At 36.9% G+C, this 20781-nt stretch overlaps 1 protein-coding gene across 6 annotated transcripts in view; it reads right to left on the bottom strand.

Annotated features, from left to right (window-relative positions):
• Positions 1 to 20781, bottom strand: part of WRN (WRN RecQ like helicase) — a 117826-nt gene that overhangs the window by 18097 nt on the left and 78948 nt on the right. For 5 of the 6 annotated variants that reach the window (XM_088832726.1, XM_055416564.2, XM_055416569.2 and 2 more), the window contains 7 exons: positions 20390 to 20491; positions 20015 to 20107; positions 12396 to 12537; positions 7255 to 7425; positions 7083 to 7177; positions 6026 to 6098; positions 5153 to 5229 (listed from right to left, as the gene is read on the bottom strand). In XM_088832726.1, the coding sequence (XP_088688852.1) occupies positions 5153 to 5229; positions 6026 to 6098; positions 7083 to 7177; positions 7255 to 7425; positions 12396 to 12537; positions 20015 to 20107; positions 20390 to 20491 (753 nt within the window). The remainder of the gene's footprint in view (positions 1 to 5152; positions 5230 to 6025; positions 6099 to 7082; positions 7178 to 7254; positions 7426 to 12395; positions 12538 to 20014; positions 20108 to 20389; positions 20492 to 20781) is intronic. The other variant, XM_055416565.2, reaches the window with a different exon arrangement.

The raw sequence follows: 20781 nt of genomic DNA on the forward strand, positions 1-20781 counted from the left end.
CAAATTGTTACTTTAAAACAGTTCTCAGAAAAATTTTATTAATCATATATACTGGCAAAATTCTGGCTAATATACCCCTGAAGCAGAAATACATATGGAAAATGTTTGATAGAAAACATTTTGCCTATGAATGCTATTACAAGTGTACAGAAGGGCTTCCCTGGTGGCTCAGTGGTAAAGAATCCACCTGCCATGGCAGGTGACATGGGTTTGATCCCTGGTCTGAGAAGATCTCACATGCCGTGGAGCAACTAAGCCCATGTGCCACAACTATTGGGCCTGTGCTCTAGTGTAGAGCCCATGCTCTGCAACGAGAAGCCAGTGCAATGAGCTCACCCACCACAACTAGAGAGGGGCCCCCGTTTACCGCAACTAGAGAAAAGCCTCTGCAGCAACAAAGATCCAGCACAGCCAAAAATAAATAAAATTAGAAAAAGAAAGTGCACAGAAAAGTTCAAAATATACAATGAATATCATCAAAGACGTAAGTGAAGATCCTATACCCATGAATCAAGAAAAGATTGCTATACATGGTTCGACAAAGAAGACAGAGAATGAGAAACAGGTCTTAGAAATTAAAATTTTGATAACTGAAACTAAAATCTCACTAGATCTGTTAGTTGCTCAATCATGTCTGACTCTTTCTGAGTCCATGGACTGTAGTCCGCCAGGCTCCTTTGTCTATGGGATTCTCCAAAGGCAAGAATACTGGAGTGGGTAGCCTTTCCCTTCTCCAGGGGATCTTCCCAACCCAGGGATCAAACCCAGGTCTCCCGCATTGCAGGCAGATTCTTTACCAAATGACCCACCAGAGACGCTTCTCACTAGATGGGAAGGGGATACAAAGGCAAGGAACTCTCCAAGAAAATAAACAAATGAAAATAGGAGAAATTAAAAATTAATAATAGGAACATTAAAAATCAACAAAACAAAGAAGATAATTAAGGGAGCAGTAGTCATAACAACACAGTTTGCCTTAGCATACAGTATTTGAGCATATATAATAAAAACAAATTATTTATATGACCAAAACTTGAAACGTAATTTTGTTCCAGGGAAGGAGAGGGATTGATGGTAAGGAAATGAGGAAAGTGGATATGGGAAACAAGCCTTAGCTTACCATTATAAACAGAAAATGTCTAAAATTAATTAAGTCAAAAAACAGTAATCTAAGCACGCCAGAAATATGCAGGCAACCTCACACCTGTCAGAACGGCTATCATCAAAAAGTCTATGAATAAGAAATGTTGAAGAGAATGCAGAGAAAAGGAAATCCTTGTACAATGCTGGCGAGAATGTAAACTGGTGCAACCACTACAGAAAACAGTATGGAGGTCACTCAAAAAACTAAAATTAAGAGTTGCCATGTGATCCAGCAATTCCACAACTAGGTACACAGCCAGAAAAAAGCAAAAACACTAATTCGAACATACATACATGCCAATGCTCACTATTTATTAACAGCCAAGATATGGAAGCACCCCAAGTGCTCATCAAGAGACAAATGGATAAAAAAGATGTGGCATATAGATATACAATGGACTATTACTCAGCCATAAAAAGAAGGAAATTCTGCTATCTGCAACAGCATGGATGGACCTAGAGAATATTATCTGTAGTGAAGTAAGTCAGGAAGAGAAAGACAAATACTGGATGATATCACTTATGTGCTAGGCCTGCCAGGCTCCTCTGTCCATGGTATTCTCTGGAGTGGGTTGCCATTTTCTCCTCCAGGGAATCTTCCCAACCCAGGAATCAAACCCATGTCTCTTACATCCCCTGCATTGGCAGGTGGGTTCTTTACCACTAGTGCCACCTGGGAAGGCACGATATCACTTATATGTGGAATCTAAAAAATAACAAAATGAATGTATATGGAAAAGTCACAGGTTTTATATCAAAGGGAAGAGGGGGGAAGGGAGGGGCTAATTTAGGGGAATGGGATTAAAAGTTACTACTGTGTTTAAAAATAAATAAGCAGCAAGGACATATTGTATAGCACAAGGAATTGTAGCCATAATGTTGTAATAACTTTAATGGAGTATAATCAGTAAAAATACAGAATCACTATGCTGTACACCTGAAGAAAGTGAAAGCCACTCAGTCATATCCGACTCTTTGCGACCCCATGGACTATACAGTCCATAGAATTCTCCAAACTATATAGTAAATCAACAATACATCCATTTTATAAAAAAGGAAAAATGAGTTATTGAAAACAACAGCCCTCTCTCTCTTAGCCTTTTCCCCACTTTTTCAGCCTTTCAAAGAGAAATGTACAATAAAAATAAAATATATGTTGAAAAGGCATTTAAAAAAAAAAAGAAACACGGAGGCCAATTGCTTCTATAAAACAGAACATGGGTTTGAGAAGGGTGTGAACTTATGTTTTGTTATATGTCTTTAAGTGCCAATCGACTTTTAAAAATTCACACGTATTATTTTAATGAAAATTCAAATGAAATTTAAAATAATAGGTACTGATATATAAGCATCATTATCATATCTGTACACTAAGCCTGTCCATTAAAATTAACTACTGGACCACTCCACAGGTATCTCAAAGTTGGGTTTGACTATTACTAAAACTCCTAAGTTAACTTCATCCCCTAAACATACAAACCTTCAAACCTGGCTTCCTCTCACACGGTCCAGTGAAGGAAATGACAGCACTTAACCTACTATCAAAGACAGAAATCCAAGCACCACAGTCAAGTCCTCCATTTTTATCAACCCACATCTTTTCAGTCGCTGAGTCCTAACAATTCCATCTCCTAAATATCTCATAAATCTCTTCTCTCCACACCTACTGCCACTTCCCCTGACTAATCTACCATCACCTCCTGCAAACGGCACACCAACAGCCTTTCTACTTGTGTCTCTACAATGCTGCTCCTCCTGCAATCCATACCCTCCACAGCCAGAGTCATCAACCACAGGTCGACATGCTAGGGTGCTCGGGCCAAATCTGTCTGTTCTGGCAAAGTTTGTAGCTAAGAATGGCTTCTGTACATTTTTTTAAAGGTTTAAAAAAAATCAAAAGAAGAACATTTTGTGACATGTGAAAATTAAATGAAATTCAGATTTCAGTGTCCCTAAATAAAGTTTGACTAGAAAAGAGCCCTACTCATTCATTTTCATATCATCCATGGCTGCTCTGAGGCCATAATGGCAAAGCTGTGTAGTTGAGATGGAGACCAAGTGAAAAGTTAAAGTCACTCAATCACGTCCAACTCTTTGCAACCCCATGCACTATACAGTCCATGGAATTCTCCAGGCCAGAACACTGGAGTAGGTAGCCTTTCCCTTCTCCAGGGGATCTTCCCAATGCAGGGATCGAACCCAGGTCTCCCACATTGCAGGCAGATTCTTTACCAGCTAAGCCACCAGGGAAGCCCAAGAATACTGGAGTGGGTGGCCTATCCCTTCTCCAGGGGCTCTTCCTGACCCAGGAATCAAACCAGGGTCTCCTGCATTACAGGCAGATTCTTTACCAACTGAGCTACCAGGGAAGTCCACCTGGCCCTCAAAGCCTAAAATACTTCTTATCTGACCCTTCATAGAAAATGTCTGTCAACACCTATTCTCGGTCATAAATTTGATTATGTCACTGTCCTGCTTAAAACCCTTCCTTGACTCCAACTGCCTTTATGATCAAATGGAGTGCTTGAAAGGAACTAGATATTCTTGTTGCTATTGTTGTTGTTTAGTCGCTTAACTGTGTCCAAATCTATGCAACCCCACTGACTGTAGCCTACCAGGGATTTTCCAGGCAAAAATATTGGAGCAGGTTGCCATTTCCTTCTCCAGGGGATCTTCCCGACCCAGGGATCGAGCCCACGTCTCCTGATAGGCAGGCAGATATTTTCACCACTGTGCCACCTGGGAAGCCCACCAGATACTTGAGACCCTGTTCAATTCTCCAGTCTTAAATTTTACCACTCCCTTGCTTCCCTCTCCCAGGGAACTGCTAGCAAACTGCTGAGCTCCTCAATCACATCATACCCTCTCCTGCTTTCAGGGATTAGTGTGTGGGCCATTCCACTGCTTAGAAAGCACTTCCTCATTTCACCTAACTTCTACTTAAGCCTCAAGTGTCGCTTCCAAAGTGTGTTTCCAAAGTGCCACAACCCTGGACTGTAGTTTTCTGTTCCCTCATCTGTATATCCCACTAGAATACAAACTCTGAGGGCCAGCGGCTATGTCTCTATTAATCTCCACTCAATCCCAGTGCCTGAGGTAGTCCATGGCACCAAGAAGAAGTCACAGGAATGTTTAAGTGAAGAAATGCTTCAGCATATTGAATGGGTTTATTGTTTTGCACAGTCCTTAAACCTTTTGTTTATAAGAAAGACACTAATCACATACAACATATCCAATCAAAAAGAAATCATTTGCTGTGGAAGACTGGTATTATATATAGTAAATGTTTCTATAAGCTCCAAAGCAACATTATTGAAGTGAGCACACCATTTAGAGAACAAACCATTTTCTTTCCCTTAATATGTATGTAAATGCAGTCCACTTAACCTGTGCATATGTCCTAACAAGTTTATAAATTCTCCATTTTCAGACCTTCTATAATTCAGTACATTCTCCATACTTTTATTAAGTCAGAAAGACAAACATTAAGCTTGAAAGCACAACAGGTGCATCACCTTAATATCCACCGTCGTATGTTGCCATAAGATCTCCTTCTTGAAAAGGAAGTGGGAATATATATATTTCATACAAATTATAATTAATAGTGTATAGATGCTACAGGTTAACAAATATAGATTCGAAAGTCACCTCTGTAATTAATTTATGCTCCTAACAAGTTACTTAACTTAACCCTTAAGTCTCTTCAACCGTAAAATGGGGACAAATAATAGTAGCTAACTCATAGGCTGCTGTAGGCATTAAATAAGATATTACTTATATAAAGACTAGCATTTAGCACAAGCCTGGCAAACAATAATACCCAGAAGTGTTAACTCTTAATATTAAAACTATAATTTTATAAGTCTGCCTTAATAATTGTAATATTGGAGGCTTATGTTTGAACTTCCTTCTGCCAATGAAAAAACCCAACATCTGATAGAACTTTCTCTCTCGAAAAGAAAAAGTGCTAACATAGTGATTATAGAGAATAAAAGTGTGAATTCTGTACCTGTTTTTAGGACTGTTACTCCCAGATGAAATTTTATCACGTGCTTTGTAAGAATACATCTGATCCAAGTTAAACTGCTTTGAAACATATAAAGATCCATTAAAAAAAAAAGAGAGAAGTTTCAAACACCTTTTAAATATGCAGAAAATAAAATACAAAAATATTATGATGATAATTTTCCCTCTGACTAAACACCTCATCAAAGAAATCAGCTGAAAATAAGCTCATGAATTATTAATTTCTAAGGTTCTAAATGCAGTTGGAAATACAGTGTAATATGCCACTCCTTCCAAATCTAGAGAATATGTGATCGAAAGAATTCTTAGAGACATAGAAAGAGCCAAAGTCATAAAAATGATTTAATTACATTCTGCATACTTTAATAAAGCAGAAAAAATTCACCAGAAAATTTAATTCATTTGTCCATCACCCCATCACCCTAGTATTCTAATTAGTGGAAGTCTGCCTGTGGATAAGTATTTAATCTGTAATAGTTACCTAAGACCCAAAACAAAGCAAGAAAATGTGTGTGTGTGTAACTTTAATGAGAATATTCAGGAATCAAGCTTGCTTTTCCATCAACTAAAAGTATCATAATCGCTAAGAAAAAAAAGACTCCAAACGAGTTATGAAGTAGGCGTAAAAGAAAAAGAAAGTTACTTGCTCAAATACTTCTAACTGTTCTATTAATCCCAGAAATCATATATTGCATTTTTTATTCTGTTCATATAATTTCTTTCTCCAAATTTTATGTCTTGCTATATATGGTATTTTCCTCTTTGAGTGGAAAGAAAATGGAAATAAAAATTAAAATAGAAATTGCATCATTGAAGAATGAAATAAATAAGAACCATCTCTTTAACAAAAACAAACCTTCTCTGAAGTTAATTCAACTGGTACTTGATCAGAGACATGTTCCTCAGTGCCTGAAGACACAGCTTTAGAACTGAAAGGAATAAAATTATCTCAAATGTTAAAATGTAATTATTTAATACATGAATCATCACACCTCTACTCTTAGACAGGCAGATGAGATTATATTACTCTTTTAGAACTGGTGATTTCTTTAAATCAATTCCCCACCACCCCAAAAGAGCTTAAGCTTTTTAAATTTTTAAGTTTTAAAAGTAAAACTGATAATCTAATGTATAACATTGTGATTAGTCAGTGATATTGTATTATAAACTTCAGAGTCCCTAAGAGACTAAATCTTACTTGCTCTCTAACAGAAAAGTTATATTCAAGTAATGAGTTATGTACTATTGCCATAATCATAGTGTAATATGTAAATGTATAAAACCAATACTTGTACACCTCAAACTTACACAAGTGTTATGTCAGTTATATCTCATTTCTTTAAAAAAAGAAAAAAAACTGAAAAAGTATCAATAATGTATAAAAGTACCATAAAGTAGGCAACAACACATGTATTCCTTTCTCGTCTTCTATATAGAAGAAGGCAATAAGGGATATGGATTCTTTCGCATTGATCTCAATGCTGTTTCTTTATTTTTAATTACAGTTGATTTACCAGATTGTGTTAGTTTCAGGTGTAAAGTGAAGTGATTCCGTTATACATACATATATATTTATATATATATATGTATATATCTACATTCTTTTTCTTTCCTGATTCTTTACCATTACAGTTTATTACAGGATATCAAATATAGTTCCCTTTGCTATATACTTCTTTAATCAATAGGAAAGCAGCTTTCTAAATACTGTAGTCAACTATTTCCTATACGCTAAGAACACCTTCTGAGTGTTCTATGATTTATTCTCCCTACTGACGGCCACCTCCAAACTGATTAAAAGAGGCATGCAAAAATGATTCTCTTTATTCATTTTACCCCATGGGGTGCCTGCAAACTGGAATAAAATGAATCATAAAAACCTGAAAGTTTAAAAGAAAAAATGAAAAATGAACCTTGGTAGAAATGTCCTTGGACACAATTGTTCATTGGCTTGAAGGAAAAGCCTCTGAGGAGATTCTGTTTTGGCTTTAGCAAACCAGTTTCTACCCTATTGAACACAAGAAGACTCTTTTTAATGCACAGTGAGAATATGAAATCAAATAGGCAGAATTCTGCATGGTTTACCTTTTCTGTAAGGGTGCAAATCTTTACATATTTGCTATGCCCAGGAACTTCTGCCAAGAATCCCTCAATGATGAGCTGACGAGAAAGAGCCTTCCACCAATTCTCAGTGTGGTCCTTGCCAGTACCAAAGACACTATGACTGCGGTATCTATCTTCAAGACGCTGAGAATTCTGAAATTGGGAATAAAACTTAAAGTGTTTATTTAATTAAACAGGAGAAGTAAAACACAAAACCATCTATTGATTCTTTGGCTTTAATACTTCAGTTTCAGCTTCAAAAATCCACGAATTTTTATACCCATACTGCTTGCTCTGAATACCTAACTCACAAAAAATACACTTCAAATAGTGGTTCTTTTCTGCTTTAAAAAAAATGGCAGGAAATTTCATATAAAAATTACAAGCATTTCCCAATGCATAGGTACTTACTAGCTTTTTGATTTGGCGCAAGTTGGTTACTTACCTGTGTTTCTATTTCCTTGGCTGCTATACAAGTATAATAATAATTCCAATCTCTTGGGGATGTTGTGAAGATTAAGTCAATAATCAGGACAGGACAGAGCCTGGCTCCATAATGCTAACTTTCTCTTTATGAGCTAACAGCTGATCCTTTAACTTAACCTGCATTCCTTAACATAAAAGTAAAAGCCGTGACTCAGTATCTAGTCAGTTTTCCTAGAACACTTGTAATGGCATTCTACACCTGCTGGGGGCTTACTTTTACAGTAGGAGATTCTATTGCTTGCAAATTAATAACACCAAAGGTATTAAGTTGCCTAACTAGTACTTATTAGCAATTTGGACTCTAAAAATCATTCCTCTAGTCTTCCCTTTCATAAGCAAAAAACAACGTTAAGTGAATGAACACATTTACTAGTGTGAAGTAAGAAGATGCTCTTCTAGTCATAGGGGTAACTGTCTCTTCCCCTCATGAGCAATAATCACTGTGAATACTGTGTATGGTGTGAATAAATTTACACTGCCTTGTTTCCATGGCAATCCCCACACAGAAAATATTTCTGCTCTTTAACATGGAGCATTTTTGTCTTAAAGGAACCATATTCCTTTTTCAACTAGAAATCCAAACTTACCCAAGTAACATTTTTGAAAAGTCAGAATCTTTTTCAGCAACAAATGTCTAACAATTTTTTCCCGTGTGCAAGACATCTTCCATTTATTACGTACATGTTCCAGTTAACTTAATTTTCCAGGTTAACCCACAGACGAAGGAATGGCTAAGGATGAGAAAGCTGCTATAGAGGACATGGGGATTTGGGCACTGATTTTTACGGAGCACACAATTTTACACACACATTCTAACCAATCATAAACCTTTCTTCCAGTACCTCTAGATCATTCAACTTAAAAATACAAATTTAAAACTGCATGTGAACAGCAAAATAAAACAGAAACAGCCCTAGAACAGCAGTCAGGAAAGCTGTCATTCATCCTGTTTCTGATACAAAGCAGACCTGAGGCAGCTCATTTAACTTCTGGGATTTTGTATCAACCATTGTGGAATAAGGTGGTAGAGTTAAACAATCGTTTTTCTCTAATAAGAATCTTTACTTCCACTGGGCAACATCTCAAAAATGGAAATTATCAACCTGTTCTTTCCCTTTAAAAAGCAGGTTGAAAAATCAGGGCACCAAATGATGCATCAAAGAATGTGGAAACCTACTAACAGATGTGTGTTAGAATAAAGAGAATCATATCCCCAATCTTTAAACCGCTATCAGGCTTCCCAAGTGGCTCAGTGGTAAAGAATCCACCTGCCAATGAAAGGAGACACAGTTTTCAACCCCTGGGTTGGGAGGATCCCCTGGAGGAGAAAATGTCAAACCATTCCTGTATTCTTGCCTGAGAAATTCCACAGACAGAGGAGCCTGGCGGGCCACAGTCGGTGGGGTCATAAAGAGTCAGACACGACTGAGTGACTGAACACACACACATGCTATCATGATACAGAAAACAAACTTCCACTTCTCTGAATTAACTTCTTTTTTAAAAAATCACAGTTGCTTGTTGTGGAGGTTCCTCTTTCTGGGAATGCCACATTCCCCTCCATGCCTTCTTCCCTTGATTCGTCTCTGAGTGCACAAATCTACTCTTAGCGTCCACACAATGGAAAAACTACTCTAGTTTTGCAGATACTAACAACCACTCTCTCTTCAGAATTTCAATAATACTTTAACCTATTCATTTGCTCCTCATCTCTTTCTATGGTGCAATATACTTATTTCTTCTCAAGTAACATCTTCCACACTGAATGATAAGTTTCATCTAATTTCACTTTGAATTCCCCATGAAACAGAGTACAGCGCCTCACACAAAAATAGATGTTTAGGTTCTTCCATGGCGGTCCAGTGGCTAGGACTCCGCACTTGCATTGCCTGGGGCACAGGTTCAATCCCTGGTTGAGGAACTAAGATTTCTCATGCCCCTGAGGCGCATGCGCGCGCGCACACACACACACACACACACACACACACACACACACCAAAAACACACACACACACACACAACAAAGATGTTTAATAACTAGCAGAAAACAAAAAACAGTTATAAACTTTTCACTCCTGAGGTTTTAAGTACGAAGTTCATAGTCTCTGTCTATATTAACTAATTTTTTCCTTTTGCTTCTTTCCCAGTCCCTTCAAGTCAAAGAAGTTCACAGCTACCATTTCAGGGCTTAAAAAATTCATTTCTGGAACTGCTGTTCTATGTGAAAAATCAAGCCAAAATATAAAGATAATTATCTCTAGGCATATATATCAATCTGATGAAATAACTTGTCCAGAAAATTAAATGGATAACCCTCTCCTGCTAGAAAGTTTGAAAATTATAAAGGGTGATTAAAACTACCAATAGTTTTCCAATGGCTGCATATAGTCAAAGCATCTTTTATCAAGTGTTCTCTAATTCTGGAGCCACGATAAGGTTAGCACTTTAATAACAAGAAAGAGTTTTCACTTAATCTCCTAAATATGCAAACTAATCACTGTATCTGTTTTCTAATCTGTAAAATTAAGATAACTGCATATCTTAATACTGTTCACAAAGGTGTTTAAAGATTTTTGGAAATCTCTTTATGTGGTGAGCTAGACCCCTAAAACAAATTTCCTTAGGCAACATTTCTACTATTTATTTTCCAACAAAACTTATGCTTTAAAAACAAAATTTCCCGGTGCACCGGGACAACCCTAAGGGATGGGGTGGGGAGGGAAGTGGGAGCGGGGTTCAGGATGGGGGACACATGTAAAACCATGGCTGATTCATGTCAATGTATGGCAAAAACCACTACAGTATTGTAAAGTAATTAGCCTCCAATTAGAACAAATAAAGTAACAAAAATAAATTTCAAACTATTCACAAACACCTGGATGGCCCGAAAACATCATTTATACTATTTGTAAACATCTTATGCAACAGAGGAAAATCATGTGTAGCTGAAATACTTGTTTTACATGTACAAATATCTCTTTAAATAAACTCAAAGAGTTTCAAGTTTAAGGTGTTTAATCATCGCACAGATAAAAATTATCTATAAAGATATTAATTTTTCCTAAATTAGTTAAGGTGGATGATTCACTAAATTCTCAAAGGAGATACAATTATAATTTTTAAAATAATATCCCAGTAGATGCCAAGATTTCTGAAATAAGAGAGAAAAAACTTGTCTTATTTTCACTGTAGTTAATGTGTACAAATTTTCGTTAAGTGGTACTTTTAAAAAGTTTTACACCTTTATCTAGCAAGGGTAATATAAAATTTCACAAAGAATAAACTTCTTAATTTGTAGACTCCCAGAAGAGACTGTCAGTATAAGCGGTCTGACTTGGTTTTTAAATAATAGGTGAAATCTGATCCCTCTTGCGACCAGTTCAAGTTTGTCTAGGAGCCCACTTCCACTTATCGGTTGATACTGGATACTGCTGGGTTATACCAAATTAAAACAAGGCTAATTTTTATAAATTATACCTTCAGCTGGGATACACAGGATTCGAGGATGACGAGACAAAAAATTTTCATAGATCTCAATTATATTTAATCTGCTCCATGCAACTTGAACTCTTTTATCTAAAAAAATACTGCAGCACTTATAGCTGCTAGTCCAAGTTCCTCAGGCAACACTTCCACCATTAGATTTCTAATCAGATCAAATCAAATTTTAAACTCCATTCAGAATCTAAAGATATCAGTACCTGAGGTAACATGCTCTCAATCTTTCATTAAAAATATTTCACAACTACCTTCAAAAATCTCTTTCCAAACAGAACAAAAACTCAGAAAGTAAATATTTACATAAGGTATTTAAGAATTTAACAAATAAATGCTGACCTAAATTATTTCCAGAATTCTACATACAAAGTGAGAATTTTAATCTCTACTTTTCTTCTTCTTCTTCAGTCGCTCAGTCGTGTCCGACTCTTAGTATATTTTTAATAAATATACACAGTTGCAAAGGATTCTATCTCCCACTTATTTTTTTTCAACTAATATCAATATATAAAACTTAACTTTACAGATTTATAAATCAGGAATAAAATCACATAAACAAAAGGACTACAGAAAAAGCTCCTTGGCTATGAGGGTCATGACCTACTCATATTTGTACCTGCAGCTGTTAGCATAATGCTGGCACACTAATCACTCAAAAAAAAAACAAGTAGTTGAATTTTTTCATTAGTTAAGAAAAAGAAAACTTTCTAGGAACTTTAAATGCTCCTGATTAAAAAAGAGCAGAAGGAAAGAAAAAACATACAACCAAATATAACTGAACTGAGACATTTACAAAAGATCACTAAAATTTTAAGTTATGCTCAAAAATTTTACTACTTTTCAGGGCACCAAAAGACACAAATTTGTTCTACCTGTCCCTTGACACAACGAAAGTTAACTTTTCTTAATTATCCCAAAGAAGACCAGCCTAGGGATTCACCCGACTGCAATGTAATAAACTAAGACAGACAGCCTGGAAGCATTCTTAATGATACACACAGGTTTTGTCAAAAGTAATGAATGCAATGCTGACCTGGAACTTAATATGACACTGAGTTTCTGATAACTAAAGCCAAAGCTATAATCACAAAACAGCAAACCTCTGAAGAAAAGTATAATGGGAGTAAAAGAAGACTTACAGATCCTCGGAGAAATAAAATTGGAATCCCAATGCCAAACTTTCCTCCTAAGATGGTCACAGCAGATAAGAGCTGGAATGCTTGTGGACCAAAGTCCTGTAACATATCATCTGAGTCTTCAAGGGAAAAGCAGTGATCCAATCTAAATAAAAACAATACGTTAAGAAAGTTTAGTCAAGCCATGTATCTTTAGAAATTAAAAGAGTTAGTGTAATAATTAAATAAGTAAATTGAAAAAAAAAACTTCCAGTAAAAAACATTTCCAATATGCCAACTGCTTCAGAAACTACAAATAAAATTCAACACAGCAAAGAGCATGTGAAGTACGTAGAACATGAAATATAACCTGTATATAGCATCACAGGTGCATCACACTGATGTTTCTCAAACCCTAGTGCCCAAGAACCCAAGTTTCACAGGAGGTACTTCAGACCAAAAACAGAAGAAAAAAGGGTTCAAGCAAGCAGAAATGTAGGGTCATAGCTTGAAGCACTTCACTTGATCGATTGTATAAATGCTGGATTTTTGTGTTAGGTTTCGGTGGAAGAAAAAGGATTATTGCCCTCACTCCCCAAGAGTTTTGAACTGAACAAACAAACCTCCTATACAACAAATCATTAGTTTAAAATCTCACCACTGTAAAATATGACCAAAGATGATAAACTGTTCATTTAAGACCATTTAGAAGTTAAATTCCTAAGCCATCCTTCAAGCAGATTTGAAATTATCATTAATACAAATGAAAATTCTTTAGAGCATATTGAGAACAAAAGAACATAAGAGAAAATCTACTACCATGGTTCAATTATCTAATTCAGTTGCTTTCTTTATAATAAATATCTTTGAAATAAAAATATAGTCAGTATTCTAGATATATTTTGGGGAAAAAGGCTATGATTAGGTTTATTCTCCACAATAACTATTTCAGCAAGATACTTAGCTCATTAATTTTCTTTTCTACTATGAGTATTTAAACTTACCCAATTCCCATACAGTAGCACCTATGCTGCAGCATACAAGTTGTAGTGTCGTTCAGTTCAGTTCAGTCGCTCAGTCGTGTCTGACTCTTTGCGACCCCATGAACCGCAGCAAGCCAGGCCTCCCTGTCCATCACCAACTCCCAGAGTCCACCCAAACTCATGTCCATTGAGTCGGTGATGCCATCCAGCCATCTCGTCCTCTGTCGTTCCCTTCTCCTCCTGCCCCCAAGCCCTCCCAGCATCAGGGTCTTTTCCAGTGAGTCAACTCTTCGCATGAGGTGACCAAAGCATTGGAGTTTCAGCTTCAGCATCAGTCCTTCCAATGAACTGATTCATTCCAAAGGACTGATTTCATTTAGGATGGACTGGTTGTATCTCCTTGCAGTCCAAGGGACTCTCAAGAGTCTTCTCCAACACCACAGTTCAAAAGCATCAATTCTTCGGCACTCAGCTTTCTTCACAGTCCAACTCTCACATCTATACATGACCACTGGAAAAACCATAGTCTTGACTAGATGGACCTTTGGTGGCAAAGTAATGTCTCTGCTTTTTAATATGCTATCTAGGTTGGTCATAACTTTCCTTCCAAGGAGTAAGCGTCTTTTAATTTCCTGGCTGCAATCACCATCTGCAGTGATTTTGGAGCCCAGAAAAATAAAGTCAGACACTGTTTCCCCATCTATATTTCCCATGAAGTGATGGGACCAGATGCCATGATCTTAGTTTTCTGAATGTTGAGCTTTAAGCCAACTTTTTCACTCTCTTCTTTCACCTTCATCAAGAGGCTTTTTAGTTACTCTTCTCTTTCTTTGCAATCTCAAAAATGACAGAATGATCTCTGTCAAACATTCCAGGTTCTACTGTAGTGTACATTACTGTAATTATCACTAAATTCTAAAAATATTTTAATTTCCAGTTTGAGTTTTCCCTTGATTGATGAGTTATTGTAAAACATTATTTTAAATTTCCAAATGAATGAGAATTTTTCTGCTTACCCTCTGTTTACTTCTAATTCAGTTGCATTCTGGCCAGAAAATGTAGTGTGTTTGATATCAAGACACTAAAAATTTGAAACAATCTAACAACGAGATCAGAAAACTTTTCCTATAAACGGTCAGACAGGAAATAGCTTAGGCTTTGTGAACCATATGATCTGTGTCACAACTACTTAGCTCAACTTAGCAAAACAGTCACAGATAACACATAAACAAAAGTACACGTCTGTGTTCCAAGAGAACTTTATTTACGAAAACTGGCTGCAAGTGCATTTGGTCCAGGGGCCACAGTTTGCCAACCACTGCTTATAAATATGCTACCTATGTTTGAGAAGTAGTCTCTAATTCAGTTCTCCCCAGCCATGATGTTGAAAATGGATTATCGCTGTGCTGAAGGCTAATCCCTTCAGACTGTAAGGTTCTGAACACAATCTAGACTCAAGTAGCCTCATGTGCTATACAAGTATTATCATTAACTATGTGGGTCATGAAGTAAAAATGTCTGAGACACATTACGCTAACTGCTTGATACAGGCTTCTCTATGTACCACAAATCAATAAATCAAACTTGTTACTGTATTGACCAGATTACCTATTGCTTCCTACTTTTTTCTTTCTTCAGTTCAGTTCAGTTCAGTCACTCAGTTGTATCCGACTCTTTACGACCCCATGAATCACAGCACGCCAGGCCTCCCTGTCCATCACCAACTCCCGGAGTTCACTCAAACTCATGCCCGTCGAGTCGGTGATGCCATCCAGCCATCTCATCCTCTGTCGTCCCCTTCTCCTCCCGCCCCCAGTCCTTCACAGCATCAGAGTCTTTTCCAGTGAGTCAACTCGTCACATGAGGTGGCCAAAGTATTAGAGTTTCATCAAAATTACATCAACCTCTCCTACTTTGGGGCAGACTTGGATTATCGTGATATTGAATGGTCTGCCTTTGAAAAGAACAGAGATCATTCTGTCATTTTTGAGATTGCAAAGAAGTACTGCATTTTGGACTCTTTCGTTGACTATGAGGGCTACTCCATTTCTTCTAAGGGATTCTTGCCCACAGTAGTAGACATAACGGTCATCTGAATTAAATTTGCCCATTCTGGTCCATTTTAGTTCACTGATTCCTAAAATGTCGAAGTTCACTCTTGCCATCTCCTGTATGACCACATCCAATTTACCTTGATTCATGGACCTAACATTCCAGGTTCCTATGCAACAATGTTCTTTATAGCATTGGACTTTACTTCCATCACCAGTCACATCCACAACTGAGGGTTGTTTTTGCTTTGGCTCAGCCTCTTCAGTCTTTCTGGAGCTGTTTCTCCACTCTTCTCCAGTAGCATATTGGGCCCTATCAACCTGGGGAGTTCATCTTTCAGTGTCATTATCTTTTGGTCTTTTCATACTGCTCATGGGGCTCTCAAGGCAAGAATACAAAAGTGATTTGCCATTCCTGTCTCCAGTGGACCACATTTGTCAGAACTCTCCACCATGACCCGTCCGTCTTAGGTGGCCCCACACGGCATGGCTCATAGTTGTATTCAGTTAGAGAAGGCTGTGATCCATGTTATAAGTTAGGTTAGTTTTCTGTGTAATCCAAGTATATACATCAACCACAAATGCTGAAGAAGGTGAAGTTGAATGGTTCTATGAAGACCAATAAGACCTTCTAGAACTAATACCAAAAAAAGATGTCCTTTTCATCACAGGGGACTGGAATGCAAAAGTAGGAAGTCAAGAGATACCTGGAGTAACAGGCAAGTTTGGCCTTGGAGTCCAGAATGAAACAGGGCAAAGGCTAATAGAATTTTGCCAAAAGGATGCACTGGTCATAGCAAACACCCTCTTCCAACAACACAAGAGACAACTCTACACATGGACATCACCAGATGGTCAATACTGAAATCAGATTGATTATATTCTTCACAGTCGAAGACGGAGAAGATCTATATACAGTCAGCAAAAACAACACTGGGAGCTGACCGTGGCTCCGATCATGAGCTCCTTAATGTAAAATTCAGACTTTAACTGAAGTAAGTAGGGAAAACCATTCAGGTATGACCTAAATCAAATCCATTACGATTATACGGTGGATGTGGCAAATAGATTCAAGGGATTAGAGCTGACAGAGTGCCTGGAGAACTATGGACAGAAGTTTGCAATGCTGTACAACAGGAGGCTGTGATCAAGAACATCCCCAAGAAAAAGAAATGCACAAGGCAAAATGGTTGTCTGAGGAGGCCTTACAAATAGCTGAGAAAAGAAGAGAAGCTAAAGGCAAAGGAGAAAAGGAAATATATATACATCAGAATGCAGAGTTCCAAAGAATAGCACAAAGAGATTAAAAAGCCTTCCAGAGTGATCACTGCAAAGAACTAGCGGAAAACCAGAGAATGGGAAAGACTAGAGATCTCAAGAAAACCAGAGATACCAAGGGAGCAGTTCATGCAAAGATGGGCTCAATAAAGGACAGAAACGGTAGGGACCTAACAGAAGCTGAAGATATTAAGAAAAGGTGGCAAGAATACACAGAAGAACTATACGAAAAAAGATGTTAATGATCCAGATAACCACAATAGTGTGATCGCTCACCGAGAGCTAGACATCCTGGAGTGCTAAGTCAAGTGGGCCTTAGGAAACATCTCTATGAATAAAGTTAGGGGAAGTGATGGAACTCCAGCTGAGCTATTTCAAATCCTAAAAGATGATACTGTGAAAGAGCTGCACTCAATATGCCAGCAAACTTGGAAAACTCAACAGTAGGCACAGGATGGGAAAAGGCCAGTTTTCATTCCCATCCTAAAGAAGGGAAATGCCAAAGATTGCTCAAACTACTGCACAATTGCTCTCATCTCACACGCTAGCAAAGTAATGCTCAAAATTCTCCAAACTAGGCTTCAAGAGTACATAAACCGAGAACTTCCAGATATTCAAGCTGGATTTAGAAAACGCAGAGGAACCAGAGATCAAATTGCCATCATCCACTGGACTGTAGAAAAAACAAGAGAATTCCACCAAAACATCTGCTTCACTGACTATGCGAAAGCCTTTGACTGTGTGGATCACAACAAACTGGAAAATTTTTAGAGATGGGAATACCAGACCACCTGACCTGCCTCCTGAGAAATCTGTATGCTGGTCAAGAAGCAACAGTTAGAACCAGACATGGATCAACGGACTGGTTCCAAATGGGAAAAGGAGTACATCAAGGCTGTATATTGTCACCCTGTTTATTTAACTTATATGCAGAGTACATCATGCGAAATGCTGGGCTGGATGAATTACAAGCTGGAATCAAAACTGCTGGCAAAAATATCGATAACCTCAGAAATGCAGATGACACTACCCTTATGGAAGAAAGCGAAGAGGAACTCAAGAACCACTTGATGAAAATGAAAGAGGAGAGTGAAAAAGCTGGCTTAAAACCCAACATTCAAAAAACTAAGATCAAGGCATCTGGTCCCATCACTTCATGGCAAATAGATGGAGGAAAGAGTGTAAACAGTGAGAGACTTTATTTTGGGGGGCTCCAAAATCACTGCAGATGGTGACTGCAGCCATGAAATTAAAAGACGCTTGCTTCTTGGAAGAAAAGTTATGACCAACCTGGACAGCATATTAAAAAGCAGAAACATTACTTTGCCAATAAAGGTTCATCTAGTCAAAGCTATCATTTTTCCGTTAGTTATATATGGATGTGAGAGTTAGACCATAAAGAAAGCTGAGCACTGAAGAATTGATGGTTTTGAACTGTGGTGCTGGAAAAGACTCTTCAGAGTCCCTTGAACTGTAAGGAGATCAAATCCTAAAGGAACTCAGTCCTGAATATTCATTGGAAGGCCTGATGCTGAAGTTGAAGCTCCAATACTGTAGCCAGCTGATGCGAAGAACTAACTCACTGGAAAAGACCCTGATGCTGAGAAAGACTGAAGGCAGGAGGAGAAGAAGGGGACAACAGAGGATGAGATGGTTGGTTGGCATCACCGACTCAATGGACATGATTCTAAGCAAGCTCCGGGAGTTGGTGATGGACAGGGCAGCCTGGCGTGCTGCAGTCCATGGGGTCACAAATAGTCGCACATGACTGAGTGACTGAACTGACCTGAACTAAACTCTTACTTTGATGGTAAATTTGTTGATTTTTTTCCAGCTATTATGTCAGTTGGGTGCTTTATATATTTGTAGGGGTTTGCTTGTTTAAGGTGCCAATAAGAATTTTCAAGGAACTGGTCCATTTCATCTAAATTGCTGAGTGTATGTGAACTGGATTATTCATAGTGTTTTCTCATTATCCTTTTAATGTCTGTGAAATTCCTCTTTCATTCCAGATAGTGGTAATCTGTCTCTTCTTTTTTTTTTTTTTCCTTTTTAGGAGTCTCTATCAATTTTATTGACCTTCTCAAAGAATGAGCTTGAGTTCAATGCTTTTCTCAATTGTTTTCCTGTTTTCTATTTCACTAATTTAGTTCCTTATCTTTACTCTTTCCTGTTTTTTTTTTCCGCTTTCTTTAAGCTTACTTTACCCCTATTCGCTAGTTTAAGGTAGAAGCTTAATTACTAATCTGCAATCTTTCTTCTGTTGTAAGTATTTAATGCTCTCCATTTCAGTATCACTTTAGTTGTATCCCATACATTTTACATTTTCATTTCATTCAGTTCAAAATAGTTTCTGACTTAACTTCTGACTTCCTCTTTGACTAATGGATTATTTAGTAGTGTGTTGCTTAATTTCCAAGTGTTCGGAGACTCGCCTCCTATCTTTCTATTGATTTCTAGTTTCATTCCATTTTAGTTAGAAAATATATTCTGTATAAACACAAATCTTTTAAATGTGCTAATACTGATTTTATGGCCCAAAATACAGTCTACTTTCATGAACATAGCTTCTGTAGTTCTGTTGACAAGTGGTATATAAAAGTCAATTAGATCCAGATTTCAGACCTGTCAGTCCTTACAAACAGCATGAGCCAATTCCTTAAAATCGACCTCTCTCTCATTTATTCTCATTCTCCGTGTATATGTATGAGTATGTGTGTGTACACAAATGTGATGTGTTTCTCTGGAGAACCCTGACTGATACATTCATAAACTGACCGTTTTATCATCATGGAATATCCTTCTGTAACCCTGGTAATATTTTTTCTCCAAAATCTTCATTATCTGACATTAAAAATAACTCCAGCTTTCTTTTGATTAATGCTTCATGGTATACAGTTTTTTATCTTTTTTTTTCAATTCTTATTTATTTTTTAATTGCAGTTTAACTGCTTTACAATGTATGTATCCTTTTATTTTTAATCAACTTATATAATTATATCTGTAGTGAATTTTTCGTGGACTGCATATGGTTGGGTCATATTTTTAAACCAATTCTAACAATTTATTTAAAAGGAGTTTTTAGACCATTTACATTTAATGTAACTTTTGATATGTTTAGATTTAGGTCTACCATCTTATTGGTTTACCTCTTTATAAAAGCAAAATGTTGTAATACTGCTTGCTTTGTCCTCTTTTTAAATAAATAATTTAGTTTTTTTAAAAACTGCAATACATATCATTCAATGAAAAATCAATTTAAAATCATTTGAAAAGGAAAAGAAAGAAACAAAGAAGATTTTTAGAATGTCCATCTAGAAGAAAAATGTACCTGGACCTGCAATTATCACAGCAGTTTTCAGTTCCCATAATTCCTACGGAGGCCTTTCGTAGTTGTTTGTCTTCAAAATGAGACAAGATGATTCTACCCAAGAGAAAATTTAAAATTAAATAAAAGAACAAAAACATATATGTTAAATTCATTGTTGAAAATAATGAGGAGAAATCAACATTAACTGATCAGCTGGGACCTCATTATTTGGCTTCATTTTATTGAGGCACAAAGAAAGTGGTCTTAAAAATTCAGCACATATGTAACACCAGCAAATATTTTCTAATTATTTCTAATTATTCTGTAAAACATTTTTCTTAAGAGTATCATCTATATATCCTTGTTATTAAGTGATATAAAATAAACAATACTTACCGTCGCCTACACTTGCTGGAATAAAGATATTTTTCCATCTTCGCCATCATCTTTAATTTGTATAATCGAAACTTTTCATTGCGTATCTCAGCAAGGAGGCGCCTGTCAATTAAAAATATCACAGTAATATTAAAATCGTATTAGCAGTTTATTTCATTTATTTATTACTGCTTGTTTTTTGTAACTTAAAGTATCCACACCACTAACAAGATAAAGAATATTTCTATCATCTCAGAAAGCTATTGGATCCCTTTCCAGTCAGTGCCCCCACAAGAGCTAGGCATTTTTCTGAATTTTAAGAAAACTGTCTTTGAAAGAATGCCACCTATGCCCAAATATCAACTTTTTCATTGCCTATGAAAAACTGGTTAACACTCTAAAGTTTTTCATTT

This window comes from Moschus berezovskii, chromosome 26 (genome assembly GCF_049115385.1).
Source record: "Moschus berezovskii isolate FMDL1 chromosome 26, NW_MosBer_1.0, whole genome shotgun sequence".
Taxonomy (NCBI): Eukaryota; Metazoa; Chordata; class Mammalia; order Artiodactyla; family Moschidae; genus Moschus; species Moschus berezovskii.